General features: G+C 38.3%; 1 protein-coding gene across 1 annotated transcript in view; it reads left to right on the top strand.

Annotated features, from left to right (window-relative positions):
- The window catches only part of C10H2orf73 (chromosome 10 C2orf73 homolog), a 48,530-nt gene that overhangs the window by 21,851 nt on the left and 9,590 nt on the right, over positions 1–17,089 (top strand). The window contains 1 exon segment of the mRNA XM_036201042.1: positions 4,981–5,134. Coding sequence (XP_036056935.1) covers positions 4,981–5,134 — 154 coding nt within the window.

Here is a 17,089-nt window from a genome sequence, read left to right on the forward strand (position 1 = left end):
TACAGGTCTTGTAAAAACAACAACACAAATGTTAGGACATGCTGTCAACAAAGCTAGCTGGCAAGTGCAGTATACTCACTGTTTGTTGGTGCTAGACCAGTAAGAACCTGGCAAAGTAAGTCTGAAATTGAGTAAAGCACAGATGAGAGAGATGCACCACAGTTAAAGAGGGATTGGCATGCACAAGGAAGGGAATGTTTATATTTCAAAAACAGATACAAAAGCAACAATGAACCTGCAATTGCCCTAATTTCTGAGAAATCCCATGATAAGTGTCTTTGAGCTTGTCTGAAAATGCTTACCATTTCCCAGATAGCTTTCTCTATGGGAACTCCTTCTGTATAACTTCTATTAATAAACAAGTTAGAGAACTGGAGTTCCACAGAACACAAATTAGAAGCAACTGTTACAGGAGATGTAAGAGTTGCTTTTAAAAAGCTATTTTCCCATATCCCTGCTATCTACAGTTTGAGAACATTGTACCTCACATGACCTTGGCTGTCTGGTGTTTGTGATAAAATGTCCATTTTTTTTTTTAAAGACACTGAGTTCTACAATTAAATTCCATGGTCTTTGTAAGGTTTTGTCAGAAACCCATGTCCTTAAGAATCCCCAGAACATGGTGGTGGTGGTGGTGGTGGTGGTTGTGGTGGTGGTGGTTTTTTTGTTTTAGACAGGAAATTTGTGTGTAGTTCTGGCTGGCTGGCCTTGAACTCACAGAGATCTGCCTGCCCTTGCCTCCTGAGTGCTGGGATTAAAGGGTTGCACCATAACAACCTGCCCCACCTGGCTTTTGTCATCACAAGTGGTCTTAGCCAGGCAGCTGTGGCTACAGCTTTGCTTCTAGGCCTACAACCTCTTGCATTCACTCAACTAGTTTCTCTAGAATGTTCTTGCTTTTACCATTTATTGTCTGAGGAAAATCCCATGATTTACCAAGGGAATGGAAGATAGTAATGTTTACTAAAACATATCTGAAAGCTTAGGGATAACACGTAACATATATTAGCATAGCATTTTATAACAGTAATCTCCTTAGACTGACTTCTAAATGTGACCATTGGACCCATGTGGCAACAATCAAGTTTTCCAGAGTCAGAAGTTAGAGAGATCTTTACCATCAAGAATATGTCGGTATTTCCCCAAAACAGAGCCCCAGGCACTAGCACCCTCTGGCCTTAGACTAAGAGAGAGAGCTCCCTTTTAGCACTCAAAGCTTCAAATGAGAAACGACTCTCTTAGGCAGTGTCCCCTTTACAATCTGCAAAACATAGCCTGCTCTACAAAGCACACTCTGCAACATTTCCCAGTTAGGTTTATTTTGCCATAAAATAATTCTATACCAAAGACAGTCAATGCAAGGTTAGAGTGGGCCATGGAACAGTGATGTTTTCTATTACTTTTTACCTGGACCAAAAGGCATGCACACATGCACAGGTACATACATGCTCTCATGACCACACTTTGCAGGTTCAGGGAAGAGGGTCCGAAACAGAAAAGTAACAAAGGTACCACTGAAGAGAAGATGCAGCTAGTGTTTAGCAATATTGAAAGCACTCTAACTAAAGAGTCTTAATTTACCAATCAGACATTAGGAAAAAGTGTTCATTATTTCCTCTATATTTGTGAAATTAAAGAGATAATTTTGGTAAAATTCTTAAGGAATTTTGCTTGAAGGTGAACTCATGATCTCTGCTTGCATTATTCTCTAGTGATAAACATGAAGGCCTCAGACATCCCCTAATGGCTCCTTTGCCCAGAATCATTAGCAAAATAAGTACTAGCAAAATAAGTTTCTGCTCACCCAAAGTAGATGATATAACTATCTGCCTTACGATCTTTTTATAGGAAAACTTCATCAGGGTAGTTACAGTTATGGTTTCAAAGTATGTCTCCTCTAAAATGTATGTTGAAATTCAAATGTCACTGTCAGTGTTGAGAGGCACTGTCTTCATGAATAGGCTCAGTTCTGTCTTCAAGGGCAAGGCTGGCCTTCTCAGCCTTTCTTTCACCTAACCCTCTTCTTCTTACACTTTATAGGCTCCAGAATTGAAAGCCAATAAACTTATATACATTATAAATTACTTATCAATGATGGTCCAGCGATATAGACTAAGACACTTAGTGCTTTGAGGTGATGTGGGTAAGCACAGAATTGAGGGTATGTACAGACAGTGGCTGTTGGCTGACGGCTGTACCTGGAAGTATTTCTTACTCTCTTTGTTCTTTTCTCTTCAGTAAAGGGATGTGCCCACCTCAGAACTGTGCTGACAGCAAAATAAGGCATATACATTCTAGAGTTTGGGCATAATAAGCACTGGCATAATTATGGGATGGAGGAGAAAGCAGGAAATCCAAGACCAGTAGCAAATGACAATTTTTAGCCAGATAGTGAGAAGACACCATCTGTTTATAATCTGTTCTAGTATTTTCTTAAGACTTATACCAAGCATTCTTGACTTAAAAGTCCATGTTTTAGTTAATCCTGGAAATATAAGACATTATTCAATTTCAGTCTATTGTCCTGAATTTACTAGTTCCTCAGTTTCTGTGAAATATATTTATAGTTGCCCATCATTTCATTACTATTGGCTGCAAGTTGTTGGCCTAAAACTGGTGTTGATTTAATAAACTGAGATCTGTTTCCCTTGTGTCCTGTTCAGGTCTTGATCCTCTGGTATATGTTCATCCCATCTTTTCCAGTCTAAGAATATCTCTTCACAAACCACCTGGATTTTAGTAGCTATGACTTCAGCTTGGAACAGTGCTCCCTTCAATATTGTTATACTTTCTTGATTTCTTGCTTCCCATCCCTCGAAAATAATATTTTTTTGTCTTCAGCATTTTCACAATTTTATTCTATTTCTAAACTTCTCAACAATGTCTGCCAAGTTGACCCTGTTAGACTGTATTCTGAATATGCTCTTCTTTCACACATGCTTGTCCTTTTAGAAGCAGACTCCTGTGCAGCTACATGGGATGGGCCTAGGAATGTCTCTTCCTTTGAATCAGTGGAGCCTTAATTGTAGGAATTATTATAATCACATATTCATTCCTCTTAAATCATAGACATCTTTTACTATAGACTCATAGCTGATTTTTAAAGACATTTATTTTTATTATTTTTATGTGTGAGCAGGTTGGTTGTAATGAATGTGTGGAAGTCAGAGAGAAACCAGTTCTATCCCTCCACTGTGAGTTCTGGGGATCAAACTCGGGTTGCCAGGGCTGCTTGGTTTCTGTTGCTGTGACAAAACACCACAACCAAGAGTGACTTATGAAGGTTTATTTTGGTTTATGGTTCCAGAGAGATAAGAGCCTATTGTGGGCAGGGAAGCAGGGCAGCCAGTGGCAGGAATGGCAGCAGGAGCAAGGAACTGTGAGCCAGCATCTTCAAAGAAAAGCACAAAGCAGAAAGAGCAAGCAGGAAGACCACCTGCAGCAAGGCAGTGCCTCCTAAGCCTCCCCAAAGGGCACCACCAATTGAGGACCAACTATTCAAATCCTGAGCCTGTGTGGGACATTTTTCTCTTAAACTGCCACACTTGGCAAGTGTTTTCACCTGCTGAGCCTTCTCACCAATCCAACATTTAATTTCTTACACCCAAGATCACATTGAAACCTAATCAGATCCTGAACTTCCAGATGTGGAGTTGCCTTCCTTCAAGCCTCTCCTCGATCAAGCAGTTTTAGTGTTTTTGTCAGAATTGACTAACAGTTCATTGCTCTCTCAATTTCTAAGGATTGAATGGCCATACATGCTAAGAATCCATCAGTTCAGTAACACTGGAGATAGTTCCCTTAGGGCAGTTTTGTTTTTTTGGGTTTTGTTGTTGTTGTTGTTGTTGTTGTTTTTGGAAAAATTTACAAGTCTATGAATTGTGACATGAAATAGAAGAGAAAGCAGTAAAATAGAAACAGTGTCCCGCAATAATCATAACAAAAATTCCATGACAGTTGTGTTTCACTTTTATATATGTATAGCATTGTATGCTCCTGTAGGATTTAAAATGTATTCCATGATGTAGGGTGGGTTATGGACTAGCAAGTTTGCAAAATATCATTTTAGGCAATACATTATATGTTTTGCAATAATAAAAAGAAAAGAATATGATTTTAGATTAAATCATATTTAACATATGTGTGCATAGATAGTCTATAAGTAAAATAATATAAATATGAGAAATTAAGAACAAATATAACTACTGTATTAATTTTGTTTTGGTTTTCAAGACAGGGTTTCTCTGTGTAGCTTTGCGCCTTTCCTGGATCTCGCTCTGTAGACCAGGCTGGCCTTGAACTCACAGAGATCCGCCTAGCTCTGCCTCCCAAGTGCTGGGATTAAAGGCGTGTGCCACCACCACCCAGTTTACTGTATTAATTTTTATGGCTCTATTACTAGAAGGTAGTATAATAATTGAACAGATATAGTTTAACTAAAATATATGGCTGTTTTTAGATACCATTTACAAGCTAGTGTCCTTGTGAAAACATTTACTTCTAAAAAAAAATAAAAAATTTACTTCTATATTTAAGAATCCCAGGGGATAGTCTCAGTAAAGTGCTCACTGTGTTACCATGAGAACCAGAGCTTGGATCCCTAAGATGGACATGTCTATAATCTCAGCACTGGGGGCCAGGACAGGAAAAGGATGGGAGGAAGAGGCAGATATGGGCAGATTCCTGAAGCTCAATAGCCAGCCAGTATGTCAGCATTAGTGAGCTCCAGGTTCAGTGGCAGACCCTGTCTCAATAAATGGAAGTGGAACAGAGGAAGATACCCAATGTCATGTTCTCCACATGTATACACATATATACATACAGACACACAATACACCATACACACAAAAAGTGAATAATATTTTAATTCTAGACTAATACTTTGTTACATTAAATCACTGAATATTCATAAACTTTAAGCATCAAATGAAATTTTCTATCATTATTTAACAGTGTGTTTCCATTTTTTTTTCTATGTAGAGAAAATGGTGGTTACATAATGAAGCACAACAACCTATCTCCCAACCATCTTATGACACCAAGAGCACACAGAGAAGTGATTTTCAAAAGCCAGCATGCCCGCTGGTTTTGCCAGTCAAACACAACAGGATGCGAAAGCCTTCTTGTGGAATAGGTATTGGTAAAACTTTTTTATTACTCAATTTTCTGCTATTGAATTAATATGTATTAGATGTGTGGGCACCTTCTGAGAAAATGACTTCTCTACAGGAGTTGAGAATACATGGACAACATAGAGAGCCCTCTGAAAGGCTTTCCAGTGGATATCAGATCTCCAGACACTGTGTGCATTAGTTACACCAGCTTCAAAGTCAGAAACTTCAGTTTTGCCACCAAATTCTAAAAACTGTACCTATTAAAATAGCATCTAGCCCTAAATGGCAGAATCTGAAAGTCTACTCTGAGGGGCACTGGTTGTTGTGAGGTGGAATGTCCCTCATAAACTGTTGTGTTTGAACACTTGATCTCCAGACAGTGATGTGTTTGTAGAACCTTCAGGATGTGGACACCTCACCCCTTAGGATAGCTCAATCCAATTTCTTGTTTTCTCTGTCTGCCTCATAATTGTCAATGCAGTATGACTTCACTTCAAACATTTACCAACATGCCTTCCCTGCCATGATGGACTCTATTCCTCTTGAACTGTAAACCAAAATGAATCTTTTTTTCTCTTAAGTTGCTGTATATCAGAGCATTTTGTCACAGCAACAAAGAAACCAAGATGCTAATTGTTATTGATCTTTATAGCTAAGTGCTTAAAAAATGAAGAAATAGTCTACTATTCTTTTATGAAACATGAATTTAAAAGTTAAATTTAAAAAATACCCTTATTCTAAGAATAAGCATAATGACTTCCAAAACATATTTCCCTAATTTTTTTCATCTCACTCTTATTTTTAGATCATCTCATAATTGATGTTTAAAATACATAACTTAGGAAATACTATTATAGATTATTAAATATTTTATATATAAAATGATTTTACCTGACAATATCATTGTAGTAAACTGAGTCACATTTTATTAAAACTATAATGCTAATGAGAGTCAACGAAAGATTCCTTTAATACTTGACCTCTGTGATTTGGTCAGTCTAGTTGAAGATACATAGGTTAGCTAGACTGAAGTTTGCAGCATTAGAAAATAGAAAATGATCGTATGCAGCATGATTCCTAGCTCCAGAGTAGGGGTCATGAAAAGGGCTAACTAGTCATTTCTGACCATGGCCTCTCCTTTAGAAAGCAGATTTCTTCTTCTGACTCATGATGTAGAGTGAGCACAGAGAGCTACATTTTCTACCTCCTAAGACCCCATGAAATAGTAGCAGAGAAATAAGCCATAAAGATGAAGCAAATGTAAGGAAACTTTTTATGGCATGCATGTGAGAAAGAATGGAAACCTACTGATGAGCCAAAGAGAGTAAAGAAGCAATGTCTAAAAAGAAATGCAGAAAAGAAAAGCAGATCTTTATAATGGAACCTCAAGCTTGTCAGCTGACACAAGATAGGACAAGAATGGAGTGAATAGGAGAGCATTACTCCAAGTCACACAGCAATTTCTACCCTGTCTTAACATTAACTACTAAAGATCCAGGCACGATGGCACGTGTCTTTAATCCTAGCACTCAGAAGTTAGAGACAGGCGGAGCTCTGTGAATTCGAGGCCAGCCTGGTCACCATAGCAAGTTCCTGGCCAACTGGAACCATATAGTGAGATTCCATCTCAAAATTAATAAAGAAAAGAAGGGGGACTGGAGAGATAGCTCAGAGGTTAAGAGTACTGACTGTTCTTCCAGAGGTTCTGAGTTCAATCCCCAGCAGCCACATGGTGGCTCACAATCATCTGTAATGAAATTTGGTGCCCTCTTCCAGCCTGCAGGGATGCAGGCAGAACATTGTATACATAATAAATAATTTTTTTAAAAAAGAAAAAAAGAAGGAAGAAAGGGACCACTAAGAGCTGGAGAGATGGCTCAGCAACTAAAGAGCATTTGCTTCTCTTGTAGAGGACCGTAGTTTGACTTCTAGAACTCACATGGCAGTTCACAACCACCTGTAACTCCACTCCTAGAGGAACTGATAATATTTTCTGGCCTCTGTGGATTCCTTCATGAACATGGGACACATAAACTCACAAAGGCACACACATACATATAAATAATAGAGGACTATTTTTTTTTTTAAATGAAGACTACTGGTGCCTAGACTTTTAGCCAGACAATAACTACCATACTAGTTATATTGGAAAATAATTTTTGTCCTTCTCCTTTTCTTAATCATGAATGGACAGCCAAAACCAAAATTATGCCAAGGCAATTTCCTTTGATAAAGGCAAGGAAACATTAAGAACATAAAACAAAATGAAAACCTAAAAAGTGTGAGAGAAGAGAAGCCAGGCAGAAAAACTATTGGGAGGTTCCATCTTTCTGGTGCTCTTTCTTGAATGGAGTAAAATGAGCGTGAGACAATGACTGAAGCATAGCATTTATTGAGAACATACTGTTTATCAGGCACTTTATAGAACTTTCCAAATATAAACTCATTTTATTTTCAAATTACCTCTATACAGCAGTGGTTCTCAACCTGTGATTCACAACTCCTTTAGGTCAAAAGACCCTCTCACAGGGGTCACATATCAGATATTTACATTACAATTCCTAACAGTAGCAAGATTAAGATTATGAAGTAGCAACAAAAATAAACTTATGATTGGGGGGAGGGGGTTACCACAACATGAGGAATTGTATGAAATGGTCACAGGATTGGGAATGTTGAGAACCACTTCTATATAGTGCAATGATGTGGTAATACAATTGGCATTCTCAGTTTTCAAATAAAGTAAAAGACTTTTACCTTACCCTTTCATGATCTTTTATTGGGCCTAAAAATTAAATTAACATAAAGATCAACAAGAGGAAAGCAACACACATTTTTAAAAGCATGTTTTGTGGAACATAGGAGTTTCGTAAGGAAATGAAGATCCAGTGACATATAAATGAGCCCCTGTGTCCTGAGTTGGACAGAGTTGCAAACTGTGAAGACATGAAAAGCAGAGGGACCTAGTCCAGGTCATCTAACTGGGTAGAGAAGCTAGTAATCAGTAGAGAAGGTCAGGTTAATAAGACTTCCCTGTACAGATGCCCTCCAGGCCCCATTTCCCCAGAGTGACAAAGAGACTTTCCTTCTGATAGAGAAAGGACCTCTTATACATTGGAATCTGATCTCACACTACATGTGATCACTTTCTATTTTCTGTATAGATATATAGAAAATATATCTTCAACTACATTGACCAAATCACAGAGGTCAATTAAAGAAATCTTTTGTCGACTCTTACTAGCATTATGGTTTTAATAAAATTATAGTTAACTATAATGATATTGTCATGTAAAATCATTTTAGACTGAAAATATTTGTTAATCTGTGTAAGGAAGCTCGAAATGTTTTTCTTACCTCCATTCATACAACATTGAGGGTTTCATGATGGCATTTGTCTAATTAGTCTTTCACTTCCCTTTTCCCCTATGCTTCCCCCAGCCAGCTCCCTTTCTCCTACATAGTCCCCACCTTGCTTTCAACCATTCCATTACCTTCTCCACTCCTTCCCTTAAGATGTCTCCTTTTATGACCCCCTTTCTAATTTTATGATCTACATACATATACACAGTCATTCTCTCATGCATATAAAATTTAAATTTGGGTTTCTCATATGAAAGAAAGCACAAGGTGTTTGTCTTTCTCAGTTTGTCTTGCTTCAATTAATTATTTCTATACCATCCATTTTGCTTCAAATGTCATGATTTCATTTTTCTTCATGGCTGCATAATGTTCCTTTGTATGTATGTACCACACCTTCATCATACATTCATCTAGATGGGTTCTATTATTTCCTTATTATTGTAATGTACAGCAATAAACACGGATATGCAAGAGTCTCCGTGGTATGCTGATTTAGAAAACTTTGAGTAAATGCTCCATTTTTTTATATTTATTGTATTTGTGTTTTAATTTTACACATCAGCCATGGGTTACCCTGTCCTCCCCACTCCCGCCCCCACCCCCACATTCCCCCAGCCCTTCCCCTCCATTCCCATCTCTTCCAGGGCCAAGATTCCCCTGGGGATTCAATTCAACCTGGTGGATTCAGTACAGGCAGGTCCAGTCCCCTCCTTCCAGGCTGAGCAAAGTGACCCTGTGTAAGCCCAAGGTTCCAAACAGCCAAATCATGCAATAACGACAGGTCCCAGTCCCACTGCCTGGGTGCCTCCCAAATAGTTCAAGCTATTCAATTGTCTCACTTATCCAGAGGGCCTGATCCAGTTGGGGGCTCCACAGCTTTTGGTTCATAATTCACGTGTTCCCATTAGTTTGGCTATTTGTCCCTGTGCCTCTCCAATCTTGGTCTCAACAATTCACACTCTTACACTCCCTCCTCTTTCTTGACAATTGGACTCCTGGAGCTCCACCTGAGGTCTGGCCAAGGATCTCTGCATCCACTTCCATCAGTTATTGGATGAGAGTTCTAGCACAACTGTTAGGGTGTTTGGCCAGCTGATCACCAGACTAGGTCAGATCAGGCTTTCTCTTGACCATTGCCAGTAGTCTACAGTGGATGTATCTTTGTGGATTTCTGGGGACCTCTCTAGCACTTTGCCTCTTCCTGTTCTCATGTGGTCTTCATTTATCATGGTCTGTTATTCCTTGTTCTCCCTTTCTGTTCTTGATCCAGCTGGGATCTCCTGCTCCCCTAAGCTCTCTTTCCCTCAAACCTTGCCCTTCATTACTCCCATTGTTGTCCAGGTTGTTCATGTAGATCTCATCCATTTCTCTGTCATTGGGCTATCCCTGTGTCTTTCTTAGGGTCCTGTTTTCTAGGTAGCCTCCCTCGAGTTGTGTAGCAGTCTAGTCATCTTTGTTTTACATCTAGTATCCTACTATGAGTGAGTACATACCAAGTTTGTCTTTCTGAGTCTGGGTTACCTCACTCAGGATGATTTTTTCTAGATCTATCCATTTGCCTGCAAACCTCATGATGTCGTTGTTTTTCTCTGCTGAGTAGTACTCCATTGTGTATATATACCATATTTTCTTTATCCATAAATGCTCCATTTTTAGTTTTCCTGACACTGTCATACTGATTTCCATACAATCTATTGTTTTTCAGGCTCTATTAAAAATAATCAATATATGAGAGCAGCATTTTTCAGGATGGCACCTTCAGCTAGTACAGAGTTTAAGTCACTTGCTGAAGGCCATTCAGCAGATGATTGGCACAGCAGGTAGCTGGTTCCAGTGTCTGTGCTTGCTAACATTCTGCTCAGCCTCTGAAATGGTAAGGAAACCTCCCTGTAAGAGGCATCCAAAGGGCTCACTGGGTATAACTGGACTTGAAAAAAAGAGCACACACCTGCATATCACGAAACAGCAAAACAAGTTATGAAGAGAAGACTCTCAAACTTCCCATTAAAAAAGTAACCATTTAAGAAATGGCTCATGTGAGGTCAGGCAGCTCCAGTGCACATGCTCAGCAAGCTTGGTTCTGCAGATTCTCAGAGACAATCATAACTCGGCAGGTTTAAGTGGCATCAGTACTAGAACACTTTCTAGTGGCATCAGCCATTGAACTTACTAAGAGGGAAACAAAGTTCTCTTTGGCTCTTAAGTGACAAAAACATTATAATTAGATAATATTGTAGGGTTGTTACTAGAACTAAATAAAACAAAATTTGAAGTTCTACCACAGTGTTTGTATATAGTAATAATAAATGGTAGATATGTGAGTCATTAAACAAATGAATATTCAGTTAATGTTAAACTACTGACTATACCTTCTTAAATAGATACTACATAGTACTCAATAAATTTAATTCAAAGTCATAATGTAATTTAAACTAACAAAGAAAAAGTCCCAACATTGGCCTGAAACAATCCCTATGCAGATGGTGTTTTGATATTAGATTAAAATTTTTAAAAATTTACTGTGACATCTTAGACTGTGTAAAACTTCAGCTGTGCACCAGACTTTTACAGCATACAAACTATAACAGCATGTACTAAGGCCAGTGGAAAGCAACCTTACATCATTCTGTTCCATCAGCCCAATTAATAGTGCCTCATCTTTGGCATTTCAGCAATGTTATCTTGTGCTGACAGTGAAAGTGCCCTTTATACCACTACACAGTTTCCTGGCTGCCATCCACAGTTAGTTAACAAATGGCCATGCTTCATTATGTCTGAGTCCCTGTAAGAACCAGTCATATATTGGATTTGTATCATAAAACTTTGTAATTTGAAAAAGTTAATCTAATTGGTGAAGGGTGGCATTTTAAGTTGAAACAAACTCTGGGCTGCTAACCTACTACTTTTTTTATTTTAATGTTGTTTTGAGTTACAGATTCAGACCCAGTGGTAAAAGTACTTTCCTAAGATGAGTTTTTGTTTGCTGTTTCTTTTGCTCCAAGGTTTATGCTTTCTTGCTGCATTTATTTATTTCTTTATTTATTAAAATCTGGCATATGGAGCATCTTAGTTACTTTTCTGTTGCTGTGAAGAGAAATTATGACCAAAGCAATTTATAGAAGAAATAATTTGTCTTAGTTTCAAAAGGTGAGTCCCTGACCACCATGGTATGGAACATGGCATCAGGCAGGCAGGCATGGTGCTGGAGCAATAGCTGGGAGCTTACATGTTGTGACAACTACTGTTAGGGTCCTGGAGAAGTCCCACAAAAGACCACCATCCACATATGCAATCATCAGAGTGTTTATTATTCTAGCATGCTGGGGCCTGCCATCACACACAAAGGCAAGATAATAAAGACCCCAAGAGGAAAGTGAGGGCTCCTTTTAAGCCTAATTAAGGGGAGTGTCCAAGGAAGTTAGCTCATCTTAGATATGATTGGCTATTGAGAGTGGTAATCATGTTAGTAACTTCTAGTTGGTTGGTGTTAGTTAAGGGTTGGTCAGGGCTACAATTTTCCATTTTGGAACAGGTCTCGGCAAGTCCCAGGCTTTGTCCTTATTTGATTATCATCTTAAGCTATTCATGGCTTAGAACCTAGGCCTCCTTGCTGTGTGTGTGTGTGTGGGGGGGGGGTGTTGGAGATTGATTGCCCTTTGTTTGTAGCTCTTCCTCAGAAACTGCTTGTTCAGTCTCAGGAAATGGAAATTGAGGCCTGATCTCTGAGAGAAGACTGAGCAGCTGTTACAGCATCTGCTTAGTCCTCTTACTACCACAAGGCTAAGAGAGGGCTAAGTGGAAATGGCTTGGGCTTTTGAAAACTCAAAGCCAACCCCCAGGGCACATCTCCTCAAACAAGACCATACCCCCTAATTCTTCCCAACCAGGTCCACCAACTGGCCACCAAGTATTCAAATCTATGAGCCTATTGGGGTAATTTTATTCAACTACTACATGGAGCTGGAGAGATGGCTCAGCAGTCAAAAGCACTGCTCTTGCAAAGGACCTGCGTTCAACTTCTGGCATCCATATCCCTCACTTACAACCTGTAACATCAGCATCTGTGGAATCTGAAACCCTTCTGTGGCCTCCATAGACATCTGAATACATATGCTCCCACACACACTCACACACATACATATACATACACACATATACACACACATATACACATACATACATACACAAATACACACATATACACATACACACATACATACATATACAAACACACATATAAACACCAAACACATACACACACTGACACACACATAAACACACACATATATGTACACAAATAAAAATAAAATGAAAACATCCAAAATATATTATGAGAGCTACAGTTTTTACATTTGTAATATTTTTATGTAGGACTTAAATGAATTCTGCTAAAAAGAGTGCTATTTCCAAGAAGAAAATATTTACTGATGTTTTCTAAGTAACCATAAAAAAATTTAAGAAATGTTTTCAAATTAAAACTGCTAAGTTACAGTTGGGCAGTGGTGGTACACACCTCTTTAATCCCAGAATTTAGGAGGCATAGGCAGGCAGATCTCTGATTTCAAGGCCAGCCTGGTCTATAGAGTGAGTTCTAAGACAGCCAGGACTACACAGAGAAACCCTGTCTCAAAATGCAAGACAAAACCTGCTTATGTTAACACCATGTACAGAGCAACACCATGTACAGGATTCATTTGAATGAATCCTGGCTTTGTTGGTAAAATATCAACGGCTAGATACCAACTCTTTTTTTTTTTTTTAGAAATTTAAATTTTTTTAAAGATTTATTTATTTATTATGTATACAGTATTCTGCCTACATGTGTCTCTGCAGGCCAGAAGAGGGCACCAGATCTCATTACGAGTGGTTGTGAGCCACCATGTGGTTGCTGGGAATTGAACTCAGGACCTCTGGGAGAGCAGTCGGTGCTCTTAACCACCAAGCCATCTCTCCAGCCCCCAACTCTTATTTTAATTAAGTTTCTAAGAATGGATTACAAACATTCTTCATGGACTTTGACTTGTGTTTATAGTTTTCATTTTATAAGACTTCATTTAAGCAATTAGTTGAATCCACTTTAATTCTATTTTAAAAGGTTTCTTTGTATTTTTTAACTATATGTAGGTATGAGTGCCAGCATGTGGGTATGTGAGATCAAGGCCCATAAGGGCCAGAGACCTCAGATTCTCTGGAGTTGAAGTAATGGAGGGTTGTGAGCCTCTCTCTTGACATGGGCACTGGGGGCCAAATTCAGGTCCTCTGTAAGAGCAACAAGTGCTCTTAACCACTGACCCATCTCCTGCTCTCTTGAATCCTTTTTTAAAGGAGTGTTTTATTTATGTTATGTGTGTTTGATTATGTAAGTTTATGTACATTATCATGAGTTTGTATATCCCCTGGACTGGAGTTACACATGGTTGTAAGTCACCACATGGATGCTGGGAACTGAACTCAGGTTCCAGAACAGTAAGTACTCCTAAGCTCTAAGCCATCTCTCCAGCAAAGAATTTGAATTATTACATAGCATAATCATAAAGAATCTGAATGTCTTATTTCAACTTTTCACATTTAGGTGTTGTCCACTGTGTGAATTTTTAGAAACTCTCATATGTTCATGCAATTGAGATTAGTAGTTATGTGTAATTTTAATAGGTATAATGTTTGAGTAGATCAAAAGAGAGACATTCCTCTCCCTTTATTTGTCCCTGTGGAGAAATGGATACTTTTTAAAGCCATTGTTTTTTACATGTAAAAGGTTCTAGATCAGGGTTTACAAGGTGCTAGGTAGTTTTTGTCAACTTGGCACAAGCTAGGGTTGTCTGAGTCAAGGGAACCTCAACTAAGAAAAAGCTTCCATCAAATTGGCCTGCAGGCAAGCCTATGGTGTATTTTCTTGATCAATGATTGATGTGGGTGGACCTAGATGAATTTCTAAATGGTCATATTAAATAATAAACACAAACCCAATTACAGGGTAAAAGCTTTAGAGATCAGGGAAATAGAGCCACCAGCTAATCTTAACTCACCATACCACCATAGCTTCCCAAGAGAGCTACTTCCTGTCTACCCAGGCCTTTAATGCCTTGCTGTTCTGCCCTCTCATTGGCTCTTAGCCCAGCTACTTCACTTCCTTGTCACTGCCTGTCTGTACAAACCTCCAGGTCTCTATGGTTGGTACTGGGATTAAAGGTATGTTACCACACTTGGCTGCTCCCTGGTGTGTTGTTGAACACACAGAGACCCTGCCTGCCACATGATCAGATTAAGGGCATGTGCTACCACTGCCTGACTTTTATGTTAATGGCTTGCTATTTCCTCTGATCTCTAGGCAAACTTTATTTATTAACATACAAATAAAATATCACCACATTTCAGCCAAATAAAATATCACCACATTTCCCCTTTTTGTCTAAATAAAGTAAAAAAAAGTTATAACTAATATAAGAAAAATTATATACAATAAGTACAATAACTATATATAATATATACAAACAAATACATCAACAGTGTCTAGTCCATTTGCATTTGACAAATTCAGAGAAAATATTCCATTATCTATTCTATTTTGGTGAGTTCAAAATGTACCTAATTTCACATTCTATCCTACCTTGTATTACCAACAGAAAACTATTCTATGATGTCTATCAAACTTATAGACTTTACACTTCTTAGTGAGATTCTTTTTTGAATTTCTTTTTTTTTTTCTTTTTTTTCTGGAGCGGAGGACCAAACCCAGGGTCTTGTGCTTGCTAAGCAAGTGCTCTACCACTGAGCTAAATCCCTAACCCCAGAATTTCTTAACAAGGAAAACTATAACTACAATTATCTGATCTTCAACTCCCTCAGAGACCCAAGAAGGAGATAATATTATCTAGTAAAACAGGAGTAAAATGTGAATTGACAGAAACAGCCAGCTGCTTGGACAGTCACCCGACGTTTCTACACAACACTGGGGCGTCATCTTCAGCCTATAGGATTAGTGTATCTGACAGACTCATTTGTGAAGTAGGATGTACACAGGGCCTACAGCTTGACCTCACATTCAGTGTGAGTATGAAATGTATCAGATAAATTTGAATTCCATCAGTGTCCTGTCATGATTCAGGATTTCAAATTCTGGAAATTGCTGGTGTTTTTGGAATTTGGCTGCCTATTCTTCTTGGCTTGTGGGTGGCTTCATCTCCTTTATTAAATGCCAGTCTACCATTGAGAGGTTTTACTCCATCAGCCTAGTTACTCTTTCAAGAATAACTGTTTCAGATACTGTTCCACTGCACACCAGAAACCATCTGTCCACTGCCTGTTCAGCTGCCTTTGAAGAAAGGGACACTGTACCTTTTCTGGAGTACAAAGCCACTTTAGCAATAGTGTCATATTGTCCTGGCCTTAGAGGACACCTGTTGCCAAAGCTGCAACCACACTTGTCTTGGCAAGGATCAGTAGTCCTTTGTTTTGTGTCCTGTTTGTCCATTTTGGATAGCATACTCTCAGCAGTCGATATGAGGACACTTTGTTGCCCAGTGGCTAACTTTTGCCACAGTGAAATTTAATTACATATGCAGTTTTCTTCACTGCCCATATCTTCTCTGAAGTAGATTGGTGCTGCCAGGAGCAGACATGTTTCATAGTCATAAAAAAGAAAAAATTCTAAGTTATTAAAACATGTTAAATGCCAAATTCTGTAGATCTCTGAACTACAAGTTCGATTGTAATGTCTAACTACTAACTTTCATTTCTTTATATACTAATAGTTGATAATAATAACATTCAAGGACTAGCAAATTGCATTACACTGTTAAATGAACTGTATAAGTACAATATCTTGAACAAGATTAAAAATATATGGATAGCATTTTCTAACAATATCAATTTCAATATATATAATTTGTATACAATATATAAAAATCCAATCCAATGTAAACTGTTTAAAACTAGTAGTTGTCTTTTAAAAGGAGATTCAATAATCTACCTTTTTAACAATATCATGTTTATATCCTCTTTTTTATTTTCAGAGTAGATTCAATAATCTTACCCTTTATTATATCATTTCTATATCTTTCTTTTTTTCAAACAAGAAACTTAAATCTAACCATTAACAACAACAGCTGGTAACCAACCCTCCTAAACAATGACAACTATCACAAACCCAAAACTCACTGAAAGATCAAAAACCACCTGCCCCATACCACCTCTTGGGAATGTGGGCATTGTGTTCTTAAAATTACTTCCTGCTTTTTGTGGGCAAAAGCAGCTTTAGGGGATCCTGAAAATAAAATTTTGGGGTTAATTGTCAAGTTCTAGGAAAGTATCAAGTTCTGTATCATTTGTTGTCCTGTTTCTGCATAATACCAAAGTGCAGGGCTTATCTCAAGTCCTTACTCCAGTAGTCTGTGAAGCTGGATCATCTCAGCTAGCCATCTCAAAATTATTCTGAGCAGTTTGTAGTCCTAAGTTGATCTTTGGGTGATGTTCGTCAGCTTAGTGGTATTATTATTGTCCACATGGAATCATTGTTGTGGAGCCCCCTTATTTTTCTGGACACTTCAAATTTGCTGTAAGGCCTGGTCATAATTTCCTGCAGAAAACTGATTAGAGACTCAAACACAAAAACA

Source organism: Onychomys torridus, chromosome 10 (assembly GCF_903995425.1).
Source record: "Onychomys torridus chromosome 10, mOncTor1.1, whole genome shotgun sequence".
Lineage (NCBI taxonomy): Eukaryota > Metazoa > Chordata > Mammalia > Rodentia > Cricetidae > Onychomys > Onychomys torridus.